This window comes from Suillus plorans (assembly GCF_016647745.1).
Source record: "Suillus plorans strain S12 chromosome Unknown HD556scaffold_1, whole genome shotgun sequence".
Lineage (NCBI taxonomy): Eukaryota > Fungi > Basidiomycota > Agaricomycetes > Boletales > Suillaceae > Suillus > Suillus plorans.
The window spans coordinates 446,059-462,171 of NW_024537385.1; the positions used below are offsets into that span (position 1 = coordinate 446,059).

The 16,113-nt window shown below is 47.2% G+C and overlaps 2 protein-coding genes across 2 annotated transcripts; both read right to left on the reverse strand.

Annotated features, from left to right (window-relative positions):
- Positions 1-3,199: 3,199 nt before the first annotated feature.
- HD556DRAFT_1435611 (uncharacterized protein) lies at positions 3,200-4,896 on the reverse strand (the record flags this gene model as incomplete). The annotated part of the gene is made up of 7 exons (XM_041305456.1): positions 3,200-3,358; positions 3,413-3,865; positions 3,937-4,128; positions 4,186-4,437; positions 4,491-4,556; positions 4,616-4,798; positions 4,855-4,896. The coding sequence occupies 7 exons, from the start codon at positions 4,894-4,896 to the stop codon at positions 3,200-3,202; spliced, it is 1,347 nt and encodes a 448-aa protein (XP_041167549.1).
- A 1,114-nt stretch (positions 4,897-6,010) lies between these two features.
- On the reverse strand, positions 6,011-9,123 carry HD556DRAFT_1428132 (uncharacterized protein; the record flags this gene model as incomplete). Its single annotated transcript, XM_041304685.1, has 9 exons — positions 6,011-6,294; positions 6,341-6,987; positions 7,038-7,147; positions 7,342-7,726; positions 7,782-7,930; positions 8,294-8,447; positions 8,497-8,690; positions 8,743-8,963; positions 9,039-9,123. The coding sequence occupies 9 exons, from the start codon at positions 9,121-9,123 to the stop codon at positions 6,011-6,013; spliced, it is 2,229 nt and encodes a 742-aa protein (XP_041167550.1).
- Positions 9,124-16,113: the final 6,990 nt, after the last annotated feature.

Consider the following 16,113-nt stretch of genomic DNA (forward strand, 5'->3'; position numbering starts at 1 on the left):
GAGTAAAGGCTTTGTCAAAATGATACTTTGACCACCGCGTGTCACCCAGGAACAATATATTTGAGAAATTAAGCATCTCGACAGCAGTATCATTGTGTTCATCCACACGATCATTGATAGCGGCAATAAGAGCATCAAGTACACGACCATTGACCATTGTGTCAGCGAGTAGAGGGAGAAGCTCTGGTGTGCGAAGACTGGTCTGAGCACCAAACCCCTTCAAGTCAACATCCCATGGCAAACGCTCAAGCGAATCTAGAACCTCATCTACAACTACTGACTCGGAAGCACCACGGCCTGTGTCCTCTTCATCCTCAAGCGTCTGAAGAACCCAATCATGGGCCGATATCCAGGTGAGACGAGCCTCCAGGGCACATGAGATGTCCCTCCAGTATGAAAGAACCCAGAATGGAAGGTGAAATGTTGGGGAAAGTGGATGGATGACTGAAGTGTGACCATTAAACCAAGCCTGACTGAACTGATCGAGGAGCTGAGTGACACAACAGAGCGGGGGAATTGACCATGCCGTGAAATCGTTGGGAAGGCTGAGGAGAGGGGGGTTTGTTGAGAAAATGATGGTGTCTGGGCTAAGATCACAGTCCAGCGATGCGCAAATATTGATGTTGAGTAGCTGCGTGACAGGCAGAGTCCGAGATGGGATGGTTGGTTGCATTGAAGTTGGGATCCTGAGTAACCGTGTGATCTCACATCAAACAGAAGGCGGCAGTTTGCCCTGGTCAAAAACACGACCACATGAGAGCCACTCTGAAGCAATAAACATATCAGTTTGTGATGGCATGACGGGCACTTGAAAACGGATCATACTGGTAGACTCACCTGGCAGGCTTTAAGACCATGGAGTCTCCAATTCCACTCGTTACCATTCAGCGCTATGCGAGGCGAATCCACGACAGACTGAAGCAAATTGTTTGAATCACGAAGCAGCATGTCAAATGGTTGCAAACAGATCATACTAGTAGACTCACCTGGCAGGCTTTAAGACCACGGAGTCTCCAATTCCACTCGTTACCATTCAGCGCTATGCGAGGCGAATCCACGACAGACTGAAGCAAGTTGCTTGAATCACGAAGCACCATGTCCGATCCACAGGCGAATCTATTTGGGTAAGGTCACAGGTCACCTGGACATTCGAACCTGTAACACTAAGTGTGACATTGTCACGGGCTGCATGTGACGAACCTAGTGTTGTATCTCTACAGTACCAGTGCAGACTTCGAGTGACCAAGAGATTAAGAATGCTACTTACAATGGTTGGTTGCATGATCATTTTGTTAGCTCAGTCTAGTGATGTGCATGGCCCGGCTTCAGGCTGTGGGCCGACCCAAGCCGAGCCTGATTAGGCCGAGTCGAGCCGGGCCTAAGTCAGGGCCTGACCACGGCCCAGGGCCTGGCTTGATGTGTTGAGAAGCCTGAGCTGGCGGCTCAGGCTGTGGCTTTATGGTATGTTGTCGTCCTTACTCTAACTTGATACAATGACCCTATGGGTATACCTGGACCTCTTGTTCCCCCATGTCCACGATTTCTTGCTCATTTCTCTGCCTCCTTTTCATCACCAAGATGTTTCCTTCATTCCTCAATCTCTTCCAATGTGCTCGGCATGTTGTCCGGGGGCACAGGCCCGTTTTTTTTTCAGCCACACCTCTTCGAAATGGACACAGTTGATTATCGCAATTTTCACGTACGAGGCAGCAACTACTGGAACGGGGTAGCGATTGATGAGGAGTCTGGGAGAATTGTGGTCAGTGATGCGGATGGTACGTCGTCCCTCATTCGTTGGTGTTGTTTGCTCAGTTCTATACATTTCAGCACACGATCTGTAAATGCTTCTTCTGACCAACGGCATTCAGACAGTGTTCCAACCATCTCGCTGACAGATACAGTGAGTCTTTTGAACAGATGCCTAGTACTAACATTGCGGCAGTTCTCTCGGCAGGCATGGCCATTATGGCAGCATCTGTCTCGAGTGAGCAAGTGAAAGGAGACATCGTCGTGAGCCAGCCGACGATGAGGGGCGGGACACACCAATTTTGGACAAGGAGGACGACATCAGAGTCCGACGTTGGTTCAGTGGACGACAACTAAGTACTGTAAGTCTGTATAGTTACAAATATGCTTAGATCAAATTTTACATTTCAAAGCCGTTGTTGAGCCAAAGCCGAGCCGCGGCTTGGGCCTGGCTTGGGCTCATGGCTCAGCCTGAGGTTTTGCAAAGCCAAACCCCCCCAAAGCCGGGCCCAAGCCGCGGCTTTCAGGCCAAGCCGAGCCTGCACATCACTAGCTTGGTCCTTGCATTTGCAGCTGATGGTCAGTCCTCTTCGTTATTCTGAGTTTGTCTCCACTCATCCAATAACACAGGAAATATAATTCAATGTCGACTCAATGCTCCAGGAAGTTAGCATGATTCACGTGTTGCACAGCCCATTTATGAGAAACTTCGTATGGAGACACCATCAGGATATTACCTCATGGCAGACACTGCCTTCCCTCGTGGAACTGACCAGATTGCTGGTCGGATTAAAGCCCCAATCAAGGCAGGTCAGCGCCTCCCAGCAAATGCAAACGAGAGGGAAAACCTGTTAGCCTTCAACCGACAGCTCTTATCATTTCGCCAGACTGCTGAATGGGGCATGCGCACACTTCAAGGTTCATTTGGACGTCTTTGTATCCCTCTTGATATCAACCATGCTGAGCAGCGAAGAGACCTGCTCGAGGCATGTGTCCATCTGAACAATTTTCGTGCTCAGAAGGTTGGGATCAGTCAAATTCATTCAGTATACATGCCCATCTGGGTTCAAAACGAGCAGGAGGTATGGGACTATTTTGAAAGTATGTTGTTCTCTGAACAGCGTCAAAATGACAGAGTTGCATGATTCCATCATCTGTGACAAGTTAATTTCATAGACCAATACAACATTTGTAGCTAATCTATCTCCTTCGAATTTGAGCTATTCTTGATGGCCTCAACATTGAATGAACCATCAGATTCCCTACCACAACTAGGAGATATAACAATGGATGATGGTGTGAATGAGACATCGAGCTGTGTGGAGGATGTACCAGGGGTGGCTGAAGGACGAGGTGTAGCAGATGCGCGAGGCGTCATTGGCAGGTAACATGTTGCTCGAGGAATGATAGCACCAGTGTAATGGCCTGCACGCGAGTCTTTAACAACATCATGTCACGAGGCAATATCATGGTCATCATAATTGAAGTCATCTCCAGCATCATCAGGTGTGACCCAGATAGTGGAGTGGCCTCCATCCCTATATATTGTCTCACGACAAACACGCTCTTGCTGCTGGTGTCCAGTGCGAGTCATAAACTTGGCCATTTCAAGCTGCATCTCGAGACGGTCAGCATGACGTTCACTGTTTGAACGATCTCATTCAACTTGTGCAAGCTGGCCATGAAGCTTATTAATAGTTGCATGTGCATCACACAACTGAGTGGTCAAAGATAAGACCTGCATAGACTGAATGGCACATGCAGAGTGCTCTTCATCTCGGACAGCCTGAAGGCGAGGATCGAGTGATGCAGAAATGGTTGTGAGAAGGTCAACTCCTGCACTGTGTGATATACGAGGAGGACGAGAAATAGTAGGGGATGTTGCACAGTGAGCAGTGGGGCCAAGATAAGGCTCGTGGACCTCAAGCTTGATCTGGGTTGGTTTCATTTTTGGAAGTACTACTGAGGCCATTGTATCTTCATTGTCGTCCGAGATTTTGACTACTTCATCAGCAAGTTCTTCGTCATTAAGATCACGGATGCCAGCTTTCTCGTTGATCAAGCTGTCAATATAGTGTGCTCGGTCAATATAGGGAGGACATTCTGCATCTCCCATCAGCTTAGTGGTTCAAACGAACTTTGAATGATAAATCAGATGAACAGTCAAATAATGTCTGAAGAAAGACTTACTTGCTTGAATTTGAGTTCAAGAGATTTTGACGAGCGAGCTGGACAGTCATTTTCATGTGCCCACTGTGCAAAAGCTGCTTCGACAGAATTCCAACTCTTTGCACCCACAGGTAGACACGATTCACAGGCATCAAGGAGGGCATCAATGTTGTCTTCATTATAATTGGGTGCTCCTTGTTGACGGCCACGTTTCTTGGATGAGTCAGATGCAGTAGGAGGTGCAGATGGGGCCTTTCGCTTTCAATTGACTAGTGGGGCACTGTCCATGACATGTGCCTTGCCTTTGGCTTTGGCAGTTGGGATAGTGGTGCTCATGTGATGGCTCCCTGCAACCCTCTTGGCTGGCTTCATGATATCACTAAGGAAAGTGGACAGAGGTGGAAATTCATCCTTGTCATCCTCATGTTCATAGTCGATTAATGAGGGATCAATTTGCTGCATCCGCCCTGCAGAAGTGGGCTTCGATGAAGGAGGGAGAGGGGGTGGATATGTGAATTGATTCTGTATTGCAGCAAATCAGCTTGTTTCAAAGAGATTGAGACTCGGAGATGTACCTGACCTAAACCCAGGTGGGTCATGTGAGATTCAAAGCCACCAAAGGTAGCACTAAAGCCTGGAAGCTGTCAAGTGAAGAACAAGATGAGTGCATTGATTGAAATCAACAGAAATGAGCACGCACCTGGTTATCATTGGGATGGTCTGGACCCATATTCGAAGGTTGTGTGAAAACATTGTCTGTAGGAGTGAGTTGAGGTGGTGGGTGATAGACACGCATAGTGCGAGGATAGTTACTAGAGTCAGAGAAGGTCAGACGTGCGACGAACTTTATAGTCGTCAAGAGAATGAGACTGGAAGCAGTGCCCTGGATTATATGGTTCATCAACGAAAATTTACCATTCATATGCAACAGGAACTTACCTGAGTGACTTTTGGGCAGTAGATATAGCAGTCAATGTACATTCTGCCCTGAAAATGAGTTAAAAATGAGTTGTTGTCAATGTGCGTACAATGATCTATGGAAGTGTCAGTCATACCAACATCGTCGTAGTGTTTGAAAGTAATTTAGAATGTGTTTAGAACACGATTTGAATCTAGAAAGGGGGTCCTGCCCCCCCTTCTAGATATGAATCTAGAACTGGGTCAGTTTGACATGCGGACTTACAAAAGACTGACGTTTGACAGCGGCACTTCGGCATGAGACATTTAGAACTGATATTTAGATTTAGAACGATGTTCTAAATGTTGCAGGAAGTCATCCATTCAGTATATAAAAATATAATTCTCTTGTGACACCCCAAATGGGTGACTGTCATGAGTTCCAAATACAAACACCTAGGTTGCCCAATTGGTAAGCCTTACTATCACTCCTGGGGTTCTGCAACATTTTCAATAAACCTTTTGTAACTCCTCAACCACATCATATTTTCTTCTATGGATTTGCACCATCATGGATTTGTAGCTGCTCTATATGAATCTGATTTTTGCTGATTTTTGCTGATTTTGTGGTGGAGTGTCGGATGAAGGCCAAGAAAATTCAGGGTCTGACTGGTGGTCTGCAAAACTTTGTCATGTCCTGTCACACATTGGCACAGTAGCAGCACCGTCAACTTTCACCCTCCAAAAACAGAAGTTCCTGGCAGTATAATATATCATATACTGTGATTGTAGAAGGTATGTGATACATCCACACCTTCAATCCCTACACAGTGATGTATTAGTTGTCCTGGGTTGTATCATCCTGCTAGTGATATATCACTCTGGGTGTCCTGTGGCTGATATATCATTGTCTCTTGTTACTGATATATCACTCTGGGTGTCCTGTGGCTGATATATCATTGTCTCTTGTTACTGATATATCACTCTAGGTGTCCTGTGGCTGATATATCATTGTCTCTTGTTACTGATATATCACTCTGGGTGTCCTGTGGCTGATATATCATTGTCTCTTGTTACTGATATATCACTCTGAGTGTCCTGCAGGTACCATGATATATCAGTGAGCATAAAACATAGATTATAAACCACCATAAACAAAATTTCCGTCATAAACAAATCTGTATGTATGCTAAATGTATCAGACTATGAAAGGCTCAACAGTCCATGAGGGGACAGCTTCCCACAATGACTTGAACCGTGCAGACATTCTTTGGCGTAGCATTGCCTGATGGTGTGCATATGCAACCGCACCCTCTGTGAATGCATGTGAGACAAATTGGCATTGTGACCCTTGTGCTTCCCACCATCCGGCCTGCCACTCAAGGAAAGCAAGAACATGGCGCATTTCCTCACGCAGGAGCTGTACTTCCTCATCCCACTGATGAGCCTGTGCCCGTGCCTTGCACCATTCCACACGTAATGCTACAGCCTATTAATCAAGTTGTACACATCATAATTGAATACTTACAATCTTGTAGCCCTTCCTCCTGATTGTTGGACACCCCAGCAGTTCTCCATATCCATGAAATACTTTGTTGGCCGACTGTCTTTCCTGCATCATGCTTGAGTGGGACAGCATCTTTCGTCCTGTCCAGTGGCTTCAGTACACGTTGCCAGTCATCATTCTTACCTAGTTTTGATGTGAGTATTATGAGCGCATCTCTGGCAACGATGTACTTGGCTGATATTGCACTGATTCGGCCTTCAGCTAAATGGATAATGCTGTGAGCACGAGTATTCGTATGTTGACCTCGAACAAAGGCATCCTTGTAGTTGTAGAGGTGGTAGGTCATATTGATGACAGTGCGAAGGTCGGTCAAAGCATCATTTGCCTGTGCCTCACGTAAATTCCATTTGTACCTTAGCAAGTGAATGTCGCATGGGAAGTTTGAAGGCAATGAAGAAGGGAGAAAAAGATTGATTTTGTGGACCTTGTCCTCAGAGGTGATGTCATCAGGTGATTGCAGGCAGGAGACATGAGGCATGTACAACAGTTGTATGCAGGACCAGGTGCCAATTCTGCAGCAGAGGGCATTGATGTGCTGAAGTATCTTGACCTTTTGAGTGTCAGTGGCATGCTGTCCAATGCTCTTCACCTCAAACTCAACACATTGTCTAGTAGAGCCGATTTAGCCATGAGTGTAACAAATGATACTTATACGTACTGCTGATCCTCCAGTTCCATTCCCAATGAGATAAAATTTTCGAGCACAAAACAGCACATACTAGTCCTCTCTTTCATTTCAAACGGGTTTGACAAAGAGCGGTCTGACTCCTACATCTCAATCTCTGTCCTCTATCCAGCTAACTAGTCTGCATTAAGGGCAGCCTCAAATTCATTAAGATCGTGACTGCATTCTTCAGCCTCGGGTACTGCAGCCTTATATTTTCGGAGGAGAATGGCACCTGTGGGAGTAGCTTAGCTTTGAACACTGATTGATAGAATGATTATTCACCCATAGTGCAGACCTTCTTCCAATTCCAGTCATTGAAATGGACATCTATAGTGTCTCGCCTGGATCCAGGTCCCATCTTGCGAGTACTGGTAGCAAGAGGGTTGATATCTGCCCATCCATGCTCTGGAGCTTCACCATCTGTTCGCCCAACACCCTTGATAAAGTTGAATGAAAACTTTGTTTGGCAACTAGTGATATGTGCCAGCAGGTGGAATTTAGGCACGAAGAATGTGATGACCTTTTCGTCGTGGTTGATATGATACTCATGTGGGAATGCCAACATGTGCGACCAAAGTTTTTTGTTCCACTGACAGGCAATATCATAAGATATGTTGAGGACATGAACATCACGTGAGGAACGCATGCTTGAAAAAAATAGATAATCCATGTTAATGTACCTATGAACAGTGGGTTTGGAAACAAGACTATGATATGATTGATGAAAGAACGCACCTCTCCCCCTTTTGCAAGTCACCAACTGAACAAGGGTGTTTGAAATTGTGCTGCACACAATCAATAGTCCCTGCACCTGTCGCTGCAAGTCCATAAGAAGCCCTCGTATCTGCCAGGTTCACTGCAGAGTGACTAGAACATGTGCTCTTCTACAATTGATCATAGTTAGCACAGAGACTCATGTAATTGTATTTGACTTACCTCCTGCACATTGCCTACTGTTACAGTTCTATTCTTTCCCTTCACATCTGTCACATCCTATGCTTACTCATCATTCCATAGTATTCTATCATGTTCTATCGTACAATTCTCTTTCTCTTTTTCCTATTTGCTATCCATATTCAAGCTCCGCTTCAATACCCCTATATATACCTTACTCTTTATGCTTTGTATCTTTAACGTGACCTATGCAGGCCGGGGCCTGCAATCTAGCTTCATCTTCATCAGAACATTGGCTTGACTTGAATCTTTGAACATTAAGATGTCTAATCAATGCCGAGCGTAACACCTACCCTGTTGCGTGAAGCCAGGATATCCTTGTACGCAGTTTCTTCGACAAAAAATGCATATCCATGATTCAATCTGGGATCAATGGCATCCAATGATACATTACGATAAACAAGTTGGAAATTTGCATCAATAGCAAGGAATATTGCATCCAAAAATCTGTAGCTAAGGTAAAAATCAAGGTTGAAATTAATCTGGACATTCTTACTGGAATTCCGGTGGTGTATTTTCCCACCCAACAGGTAAGTTTTTGCTCGGATGGGGACAGGCAGGGCATAAGATGGCGCAAGCGCCTGCCTTTGTTTCTTCAATGCCTCCAGGATGATGACCCTGGCTGCAGTGTTTCATTTGGATTATAAAGTGCCATTCACGTATCATCCGGAGGAAAGGCTCATAACGATCCTGGATGATATGGTGAGTAAAGATGAATTTAGATGTAAGACACATAGCGTACCTTTAGGACACGGGTGCCTGTGTTATCTGTAAGGCGAGCAATCATATTATAAAACTCCCATGCCGATACTTTAGATTCGAATGACAGCATTTGAAAATACTCCAGTACATGAAATGTAGCGGCTGATTTAGGGTCCCCTGTAGTTGCAGGAAAGAGGCGAACATGTAGCAATTGGGTGATGTGTGGCTGAGCAAACTCACATCCACAGAAATCAAGTCCGACTTCATGGACACCATTGTAGTCGAGGACAACGAAGTCATTGTTGAATGCAGATATCGGATTCATGCATCAAACACCAATAGAATGCCCAAGTTGAAAGCGGACTCCCAAGGCCTTCAACATGGTGGTCTGAAATGAAGTACCATTCCAACACTGCAACATTATTTAGATCATTGCTCATACACAAATAAGTAGTGCACATACCTCCATCCTGTGAAGTGGTTGCCTGTTAAGAACGTGCTCAAAGGGCGAATCCGAAGGGCTTGGCTTCAGCTCGTGCACTGCGCCCCTTACCCGAGTACGTGCCCCTAACTTCCGAAGGCTATCGAACGATGTCCGAAGGTTACCGGACAATGTCTGGAGGGCGTCGGGCAATGTCCGATGCGCGGGAATTCCGGTGGACGTTTGGGAACAAGAGATAAGACTAATCCGGATGAAGTCCAAACTAGAAAGGAAACAGCGGAGGACTACCAGAGGTAGAGGTGGAGGAGGAGTACCAGAGGTAGAGGCGGAGGTGACAAGTCTATAGGAATCAATCCTAAGACGAGTGGAGGTCGACGAGAGAGAAACTCAAGTCGGACGGAGGAGGGAATGAGCAGAGTCTAAGATGATATTCGAACTAAGGATGTACATAGATTCTACAGGGTTTATATACTACTGAGGATTTAACGGAGAGTAAGCCAGCGCAGTCCGAAGCTATGCGAGGCTGTGGACGGAGGGTATAGAAAAGTCAAATGCTAGTCTATCGGAAAATAGTAAATGAACCCGGAGATTAGAACAGAGGAAAAATAAAGGTGGAAATGAAATGAGGTACGGAAAATGATATAGTCTAACTGGAGTAGGAACGTACAAAGGGATAAGGCACGGAAGTTAGACGCAGGTCGGATCCGGACATCCGGAAATGAGGTGTGCGATAGGTCCGGGTCTGGAACACGGGATATGACAGTATCCCCCCCTTAGGGCCGAGCCCATGAGGCTTCTGATTCGGAAGTCCGGTCTGTGTTAAGGTCGTACTCTCGTAGGATCGGATCCGAAGGACTTCGGCCTCAGCTCGTACGCTGTGCCCCTTTCCCAAGTACTGTCGCTTATTTTAGAGACTAACGATAACACGTCCGAAGGTCTGGACGGGTCTCGTAGTTATATCTGGATGACTTCCGGATATCGGAAACACGTATAAGACTAATCCGGATGGATCCGGACTAGAAACAAACAGAGTATAGACTATCCGAAGATAGAGGCGGAGACGTAGACTATCGGAATCGATCCGAAGTCTCAGAGATCGACAAGAGTTGATTAGACTCAAGTCTGGAGGACAGAAAGAGGACAAACTAAGATGATATTCGAACTGAGGTACTACAGGAAATATACACAGGTTTATATACTAAGAGGATAACGGAAGGATCAATAAGCAAAGGTCCGAGGCTATGTACGAAGCATATGCAAAGCTTATCAAACGCAAGTCGGAAATGAAGCATAGGATAACAGATCAGTAATCATACCGGTAATAAGTATAACCGAGACACCGGGAAGAGGAAATACCGAATAGGCTGTGTTTAATGTTATATGAACAGGAAATGAATTAAGAAGCTTATCGGATATCGGACCGGACGCAGATCTATGCATCGGACCGGACCGGATCTAAGGGTCCGAAGTACGGAAGAGAAGCGTGAATATATGGGATATGACAGTCTGGAGTTTTATGAATGCAAGATGATGGGCGGAGCTCATAAAAATAGCACTGAAGCATATAAGTAGGCCAGAACGCCCATGAAATGTTTAAACTTTTCCCCTTAACTCCTATTACTGCTTTAACATGTCTAACTCCACTTCCGGCAACAAGAAGTCCACCCGGCAACTCCTGGAAGAGAGGCAGGCGGAAATGGTCGCTGAAATTGCGCGGCTCGAGGCGGAGGAAGAAGAGCGCAAGCACAAGGAGGTGGAAGAGGAACAGAAGCGGAAGGATCTCGAGGATACTCGGAAAAGGTTGGCTGAGCGCGAGCGCGAGCACCTGATGAAGGCTAGGGCGGATAATGTGTCGGAGGTGAGTCGGATGAGGTTTTTTATGTTTTCTGGAGGTTCATAGAGTCTTGGTCCTCCGGTCCGGCAGATCCGGAGGTCACGTGCGAGATGTGCGTCACCAGGCGCAAGGCTTGCACCTGGGCAGTAGCATCCAAGACGCCGAGGGTGAGTGTTTGTTTTATCCGGATCCGGATGATTGCTAATGATTCTGGAAGATCCGGACTTGTGACCAATGCCGCACGTCCAAGGAAAAGTGCGTCGGCGGAAATCCGCCTGTCAAGGCGCTGGCTGGCAAAGGAAAAGGCAAGAAACACGCGCGTCCGGAGGGATCTCTGAGCCCCAGGGGCAAAGGCAAAAGACGTCAGCAGAGTCCGGAGGACCTTGACGATGAGGTGGAGATTATCTCCAGTCCCTGGACGGTTATTGGGGAAGGGCAAGACTGGATGGAGTACAATGACCAGGCCTGGGTCGCAGCCGCCAACAATATTGTGGCAGAACTGGCCCGGATGAATGGGCTGATGGAGAGGGGTATTGCAGCGGTGGAGGGAAGTAGGGCTGCGATGGACCGGGTGAGTGAGACCATGCTCCGGTTCATGGAGGAGCAGAGGGAGTTTCAGACTCTCTTCATGGAGAGTCTGAGGGGCGGTTTCCAGATGCATGTAGAGGATGCTCTGGAGGAGGAAAATGCTGAGGAGGCGGAAAAGGAGGCCGGCGGATCCGACGGAGATATGGAGATGGACTCTTAGGTAGTCGGATCCGAAGTCCGGATGTCGGACACCTAAATAACGTACATATATGCATGTCCTTTTTTACTCTTTGTTAGCAGTTGGTCCTGGCTTATCCAGATATGCTGAGTGGAAATCTGATAGAAGTTCCGGTGCATTTCCGAGTTTGGTTGTGAGTATCCAGGAAGTTTCTTCGTCTGTTCCCTTGTATCCGGCCCAACATACTAAGTACAGCAGTTGGCAATGACGTCTCCGGCGATCAATCTTGGAGTCCAGGATTTCGGAGATTTCGTATTCCGGTTCTCTGTCGACTAAGACCGGAGGTGGAGGAGGTTGGATGCGATTGGGAATGGTGTTCAGAGTTGCGGGTTCTAATTGAGAGACATGGAAGATGGGATGTATGGACTGCATAGCGTCCGGAAGATGGATGGTGAAGGAATGAGTGCCGGGATGAGCAATGATATTGAATGGACCGAGATTCTTTTCCAAGAGCTTTTTTGATGGTCGGGTCGAGCAGAAATATTTTGCTTTGACAAAGACCTGATCTCCGACCTTGAAGTCTGGAGCAGGTTTCTGTCTAGCATCTGCAGGTCCTTGATATCGTTCTTGGGCATAGGACATTTCTTCTCAGAGGAATTGGTGAAGCTCATCTAAATCTATAGCGTAATCCCGGGCACGGGCGGAGGAAAGATCACGCTCCGGATGTATGGAAATCTTCGGGTGATAACCCTTATTGGCGAAGAATGGGGAAACTCTGGTGGTAGCACTTGGAGCGTTATTGTATGCAAACTCAGCCAAGGGTAATAGTTCCGACCAATTATCCTGCTGATAGTTGCAGTATATCCGGAGGTATTGTTCTAGGGTTTGGTTAGCTCGCTTGGTTTGTCCATCGCCCTCCGGATGATATCCGGAGGTGAAATGGAGGATCATGTCGAGTGCTTTTCTGAGCGACCAGAAGAAGTGGAAAACGAATTCCGTACCGTGATCGGAAGTGACATGGGACGGAACTCCGTGCTTGGAAAACACATGTAGGAGGAATAACCGGGCGAGGTCCGGAGAGGTGATGGTGTCGTAGGTCGGAATGAATATGGCTTGCTTGGATAGTCAATCTATGACTACCAGAATGGCAGTAAAGCCGGAAGAGTTGGGGAGTTGCTCAATGAAGTCCATGGATATAGAATTCCACAGTTTTTCGGGGATGGGGAGTTGTTTTAACAATCCGTATGGTTTGTGTCGTGGAACTTTGGCTCAGGCGCAGGTTGTGCAGGACTTAACATAGTCCTTCACATATGCGCGGATTCCGGGCCAGGTATATTCCTGACGGATAGCTTCCAGGGTCCGGTTCTGACCGAAATGTCCGGATAGCAGGTGGTCATGCGTATTCCGGAGCACTCGGAGACGGAGGTCATTGGATTCTGGAACATATATACGGTTGTCGCAACGGAGGAAAATTAGTACAGCCACCCAGAGCACCGGAATTGCTAGGTGTGATGCCCGACGAAGCGAGCTGTTCTGTGGTAAATATCGGCCGGAGGTTGTGTGGATTAACTTGAGCGTAGTCCTTATCCCCCTCTTTGGGGTAGATGTCCCAACGTCTAGTCAGGCAGTCGGGCTTTGCTCCGAGTTTTCCGGGTCGGAACTGGATAATGAGGTTAAACTGATGAAGATATTCCGACCAGCAGGCTTGTTGGCGGGTGAGGAGTTTTGTGGTAGCGAAGTACTCAAGGTTTTTGTGATCTGTGACAATGTCTATCGGCTCAGTGGAGCCTTCAAGGTAGTGTCGCCAGGATCGGAAAGCTTCATAGATAGCTAAGAGTTCCTTATCATGAGTGTCATAATTGAGTTCCGGAGCCGAAAGGGTTCGGGAGTAAAAGGCAACCGGGCAGAGCTCCTGGTCTGGACATACGATAGAAAGTATTCCGGCGATAGCATAATCAGAAGCATCCGTCTCAACGACGATAGGAACATCTGGCATCCAGTGCATAAGCACCGGAGCGGTAGTGAAGGCTTTCTTGAGAGTTTAAAAAGATTTCCGGCAATCCTCGGAGAAATTCTAGGGAGCATCCTTGTGAGTGAGCCGCGTAAGCGGAACTACAATATCCAAGTAGTTAAAAATGAAATGATGATAGAAGTTGGCGAACCCGAGGAACAATTGAATATCCTTGACTTTCCTAGGTTCCGGCCAGTCGCAGATAGTCTGAACTTTGTTGGAGGACATTGTAAGTCCGGCCGGAGATAGGAGGTAACTGAGGTATTCTACAGAGTCGGAATGGAATTCGCACTTTTCCAGTTTAGCATATAGACAATGCTTCCGGAGGCGTCGGAGGACTTCAAGGACGTGTTGCTTATGGAATGCAAGGTCTGCGGAATAGATTAGGATGTCGTCGAGGTACACAATAACACAAATGTCAAGCATATCGGCGAAGATGGTATTGACAAAGCACTGGAAAGCCGCCGGAGCATTGGTGAGATTCTCGGGCATAACCAACCATTCATACGAGCCATAGCGCATTCGGAAAGCAGTTTTCCACTCGTCTCCTTCCGCCATCCAGACTAGATGATAAGCGGACCAGAGGTCGATTTTAGTGTAAACTTTAGCACAGCTCGGAGAATCGAGAAGGTCGGAAATGAGGGGAAGTGGGTAGCGGTCTTTCTTTGTGATTTTATTGAGTCCTCGGAAATCTACACAGAGGCGTAGGGAGCCGTCCTTCTTTTTGACGAACAGGATAGGGGCTCTGTGCGGAGAGGATGAGGAACGAAGAAGTCCGGTCGCAATATTCTCATCAAGGAATTTGCGAAGAGCTATAAGCTCAACCGGAGAAAGGGAATAGATGGTGCCAAGGGGTGGAGCTGCTCCTTCTTCCAAATCGATTTTAAGATCATAGGGACGATGGGGAGGGAGCTGTCCGGCTTTGCCCTTATCAAAGACATCCGCATACTCATGATATTCCAAAGGGATTCTGGATAGGTTCGGAGGTTCAGAGGAGAGTATAGCGGAGCGGAGATTGACACCGGACAGACGAACAAAGATACTGAACTGGACCAATCTCTCTAACTTGCAGGCCCAGCAAAAAGCGACTGCATTGATCAGGGAAATATTGGGAACAGTGTTATCAGTGGAGGGACTCGGCGAGGTTGAGGAAGGGATTTCCGCCGGAGCCGGTGGAAAAGAGGTTGGAGGGGTCAGAGGCACTCCATGAGGAATCGGACGGAAACCGATGCTGCCCTTTACCCAGTCAATCAACAGATTGTGTCGGGTGAGCCAGCTATATCCTAGAACGATGGAACAGGATGAGTCCAACAGAGTAACATAAAATGTTTCGGAGGTAACCATGCTGGTCGGAAACCGGATCGGTAAATCTACTGCCTCAGTGATAGTGGTGTTAGAAGTACCATCAAACAGATGGAGCGGAAGCGGAGAGATTGCATAAGTAGGAATGTTATTTTCTCGGATTAGTTTGGTTTCTACAAAATAGTGAGAGGAACCACAATCTACAAGGGCCGGAAACGGAGAGATATCGAGGAAAGTAGAGATGGAAACATTTGGCATAAGAGAGTTCAGATCGGAAAGGGAAACAGCATTGAGGCGTAGCTCCATTGCACGGGTTGAGTCAATGCAACCCTTGTCCCATGCGGAGTCAGGAGGGTTGCGGACTAATTTTTTGTCTCTTCCGAGACCTCTGGTTTGGCTTCCGGGATTACCGTGCTAGCACGACCTTTGGCCGCACGGGAAGTGGACTTCAGGCAGTCCCGGGCAGTATGACCGAGTCCACCGCAGAAGAGGCACAGCTTCTTTTCCATGCGCCTCTGGCGCTCCTCGGAGGTGAGTTTGCCGTCTTTTCCGAGCTTGGATGTCAAGTCCGGAAGTTTGGCGGAGGAGGAAGCTGAAGTGTTTCCAGATTTTTCGCCAGAGTATTCTTTCCGGTCGGAAGTTGAAGCTGACTGCTTAGCAGGAGGGGTGGATGTGGAGGGTTTGGTCTCGCGGGAGACTTCTCCCTTGCATTTCCAGTATCGAGCATTGATAGTCTGGGCAAGAGTTTTGTATTGGGATAGAGTAGTGGGTTTTCCTTGACGACTGATTTCATCTTTGATACGAGCCGGAAGTCCATTGTAGAATTGATGGCGCAAAGCTCCATCGCCCCAACCACGGACTTGGGAAGCTAGCCGTTGGAACTCTACAACATACTTGTTGATGCGCTGTCCGTCACGCATGTAGAGCTGTTCCAGCTGCATTTCCGCATCTCCGACCGGGTCATGAGGTCCAAAGTTAGTTTGGAGTTCTAACATGAACTCGGAGTAGTCATCCATCCAGTCCGGACGATCCGTGAAAACGTCCGACAGGAGGTCTGGCTCAAACCATTCAAGGGCTATGCCCTTGAGGTATGATTGCGTGAAGTTGACTTTAGTT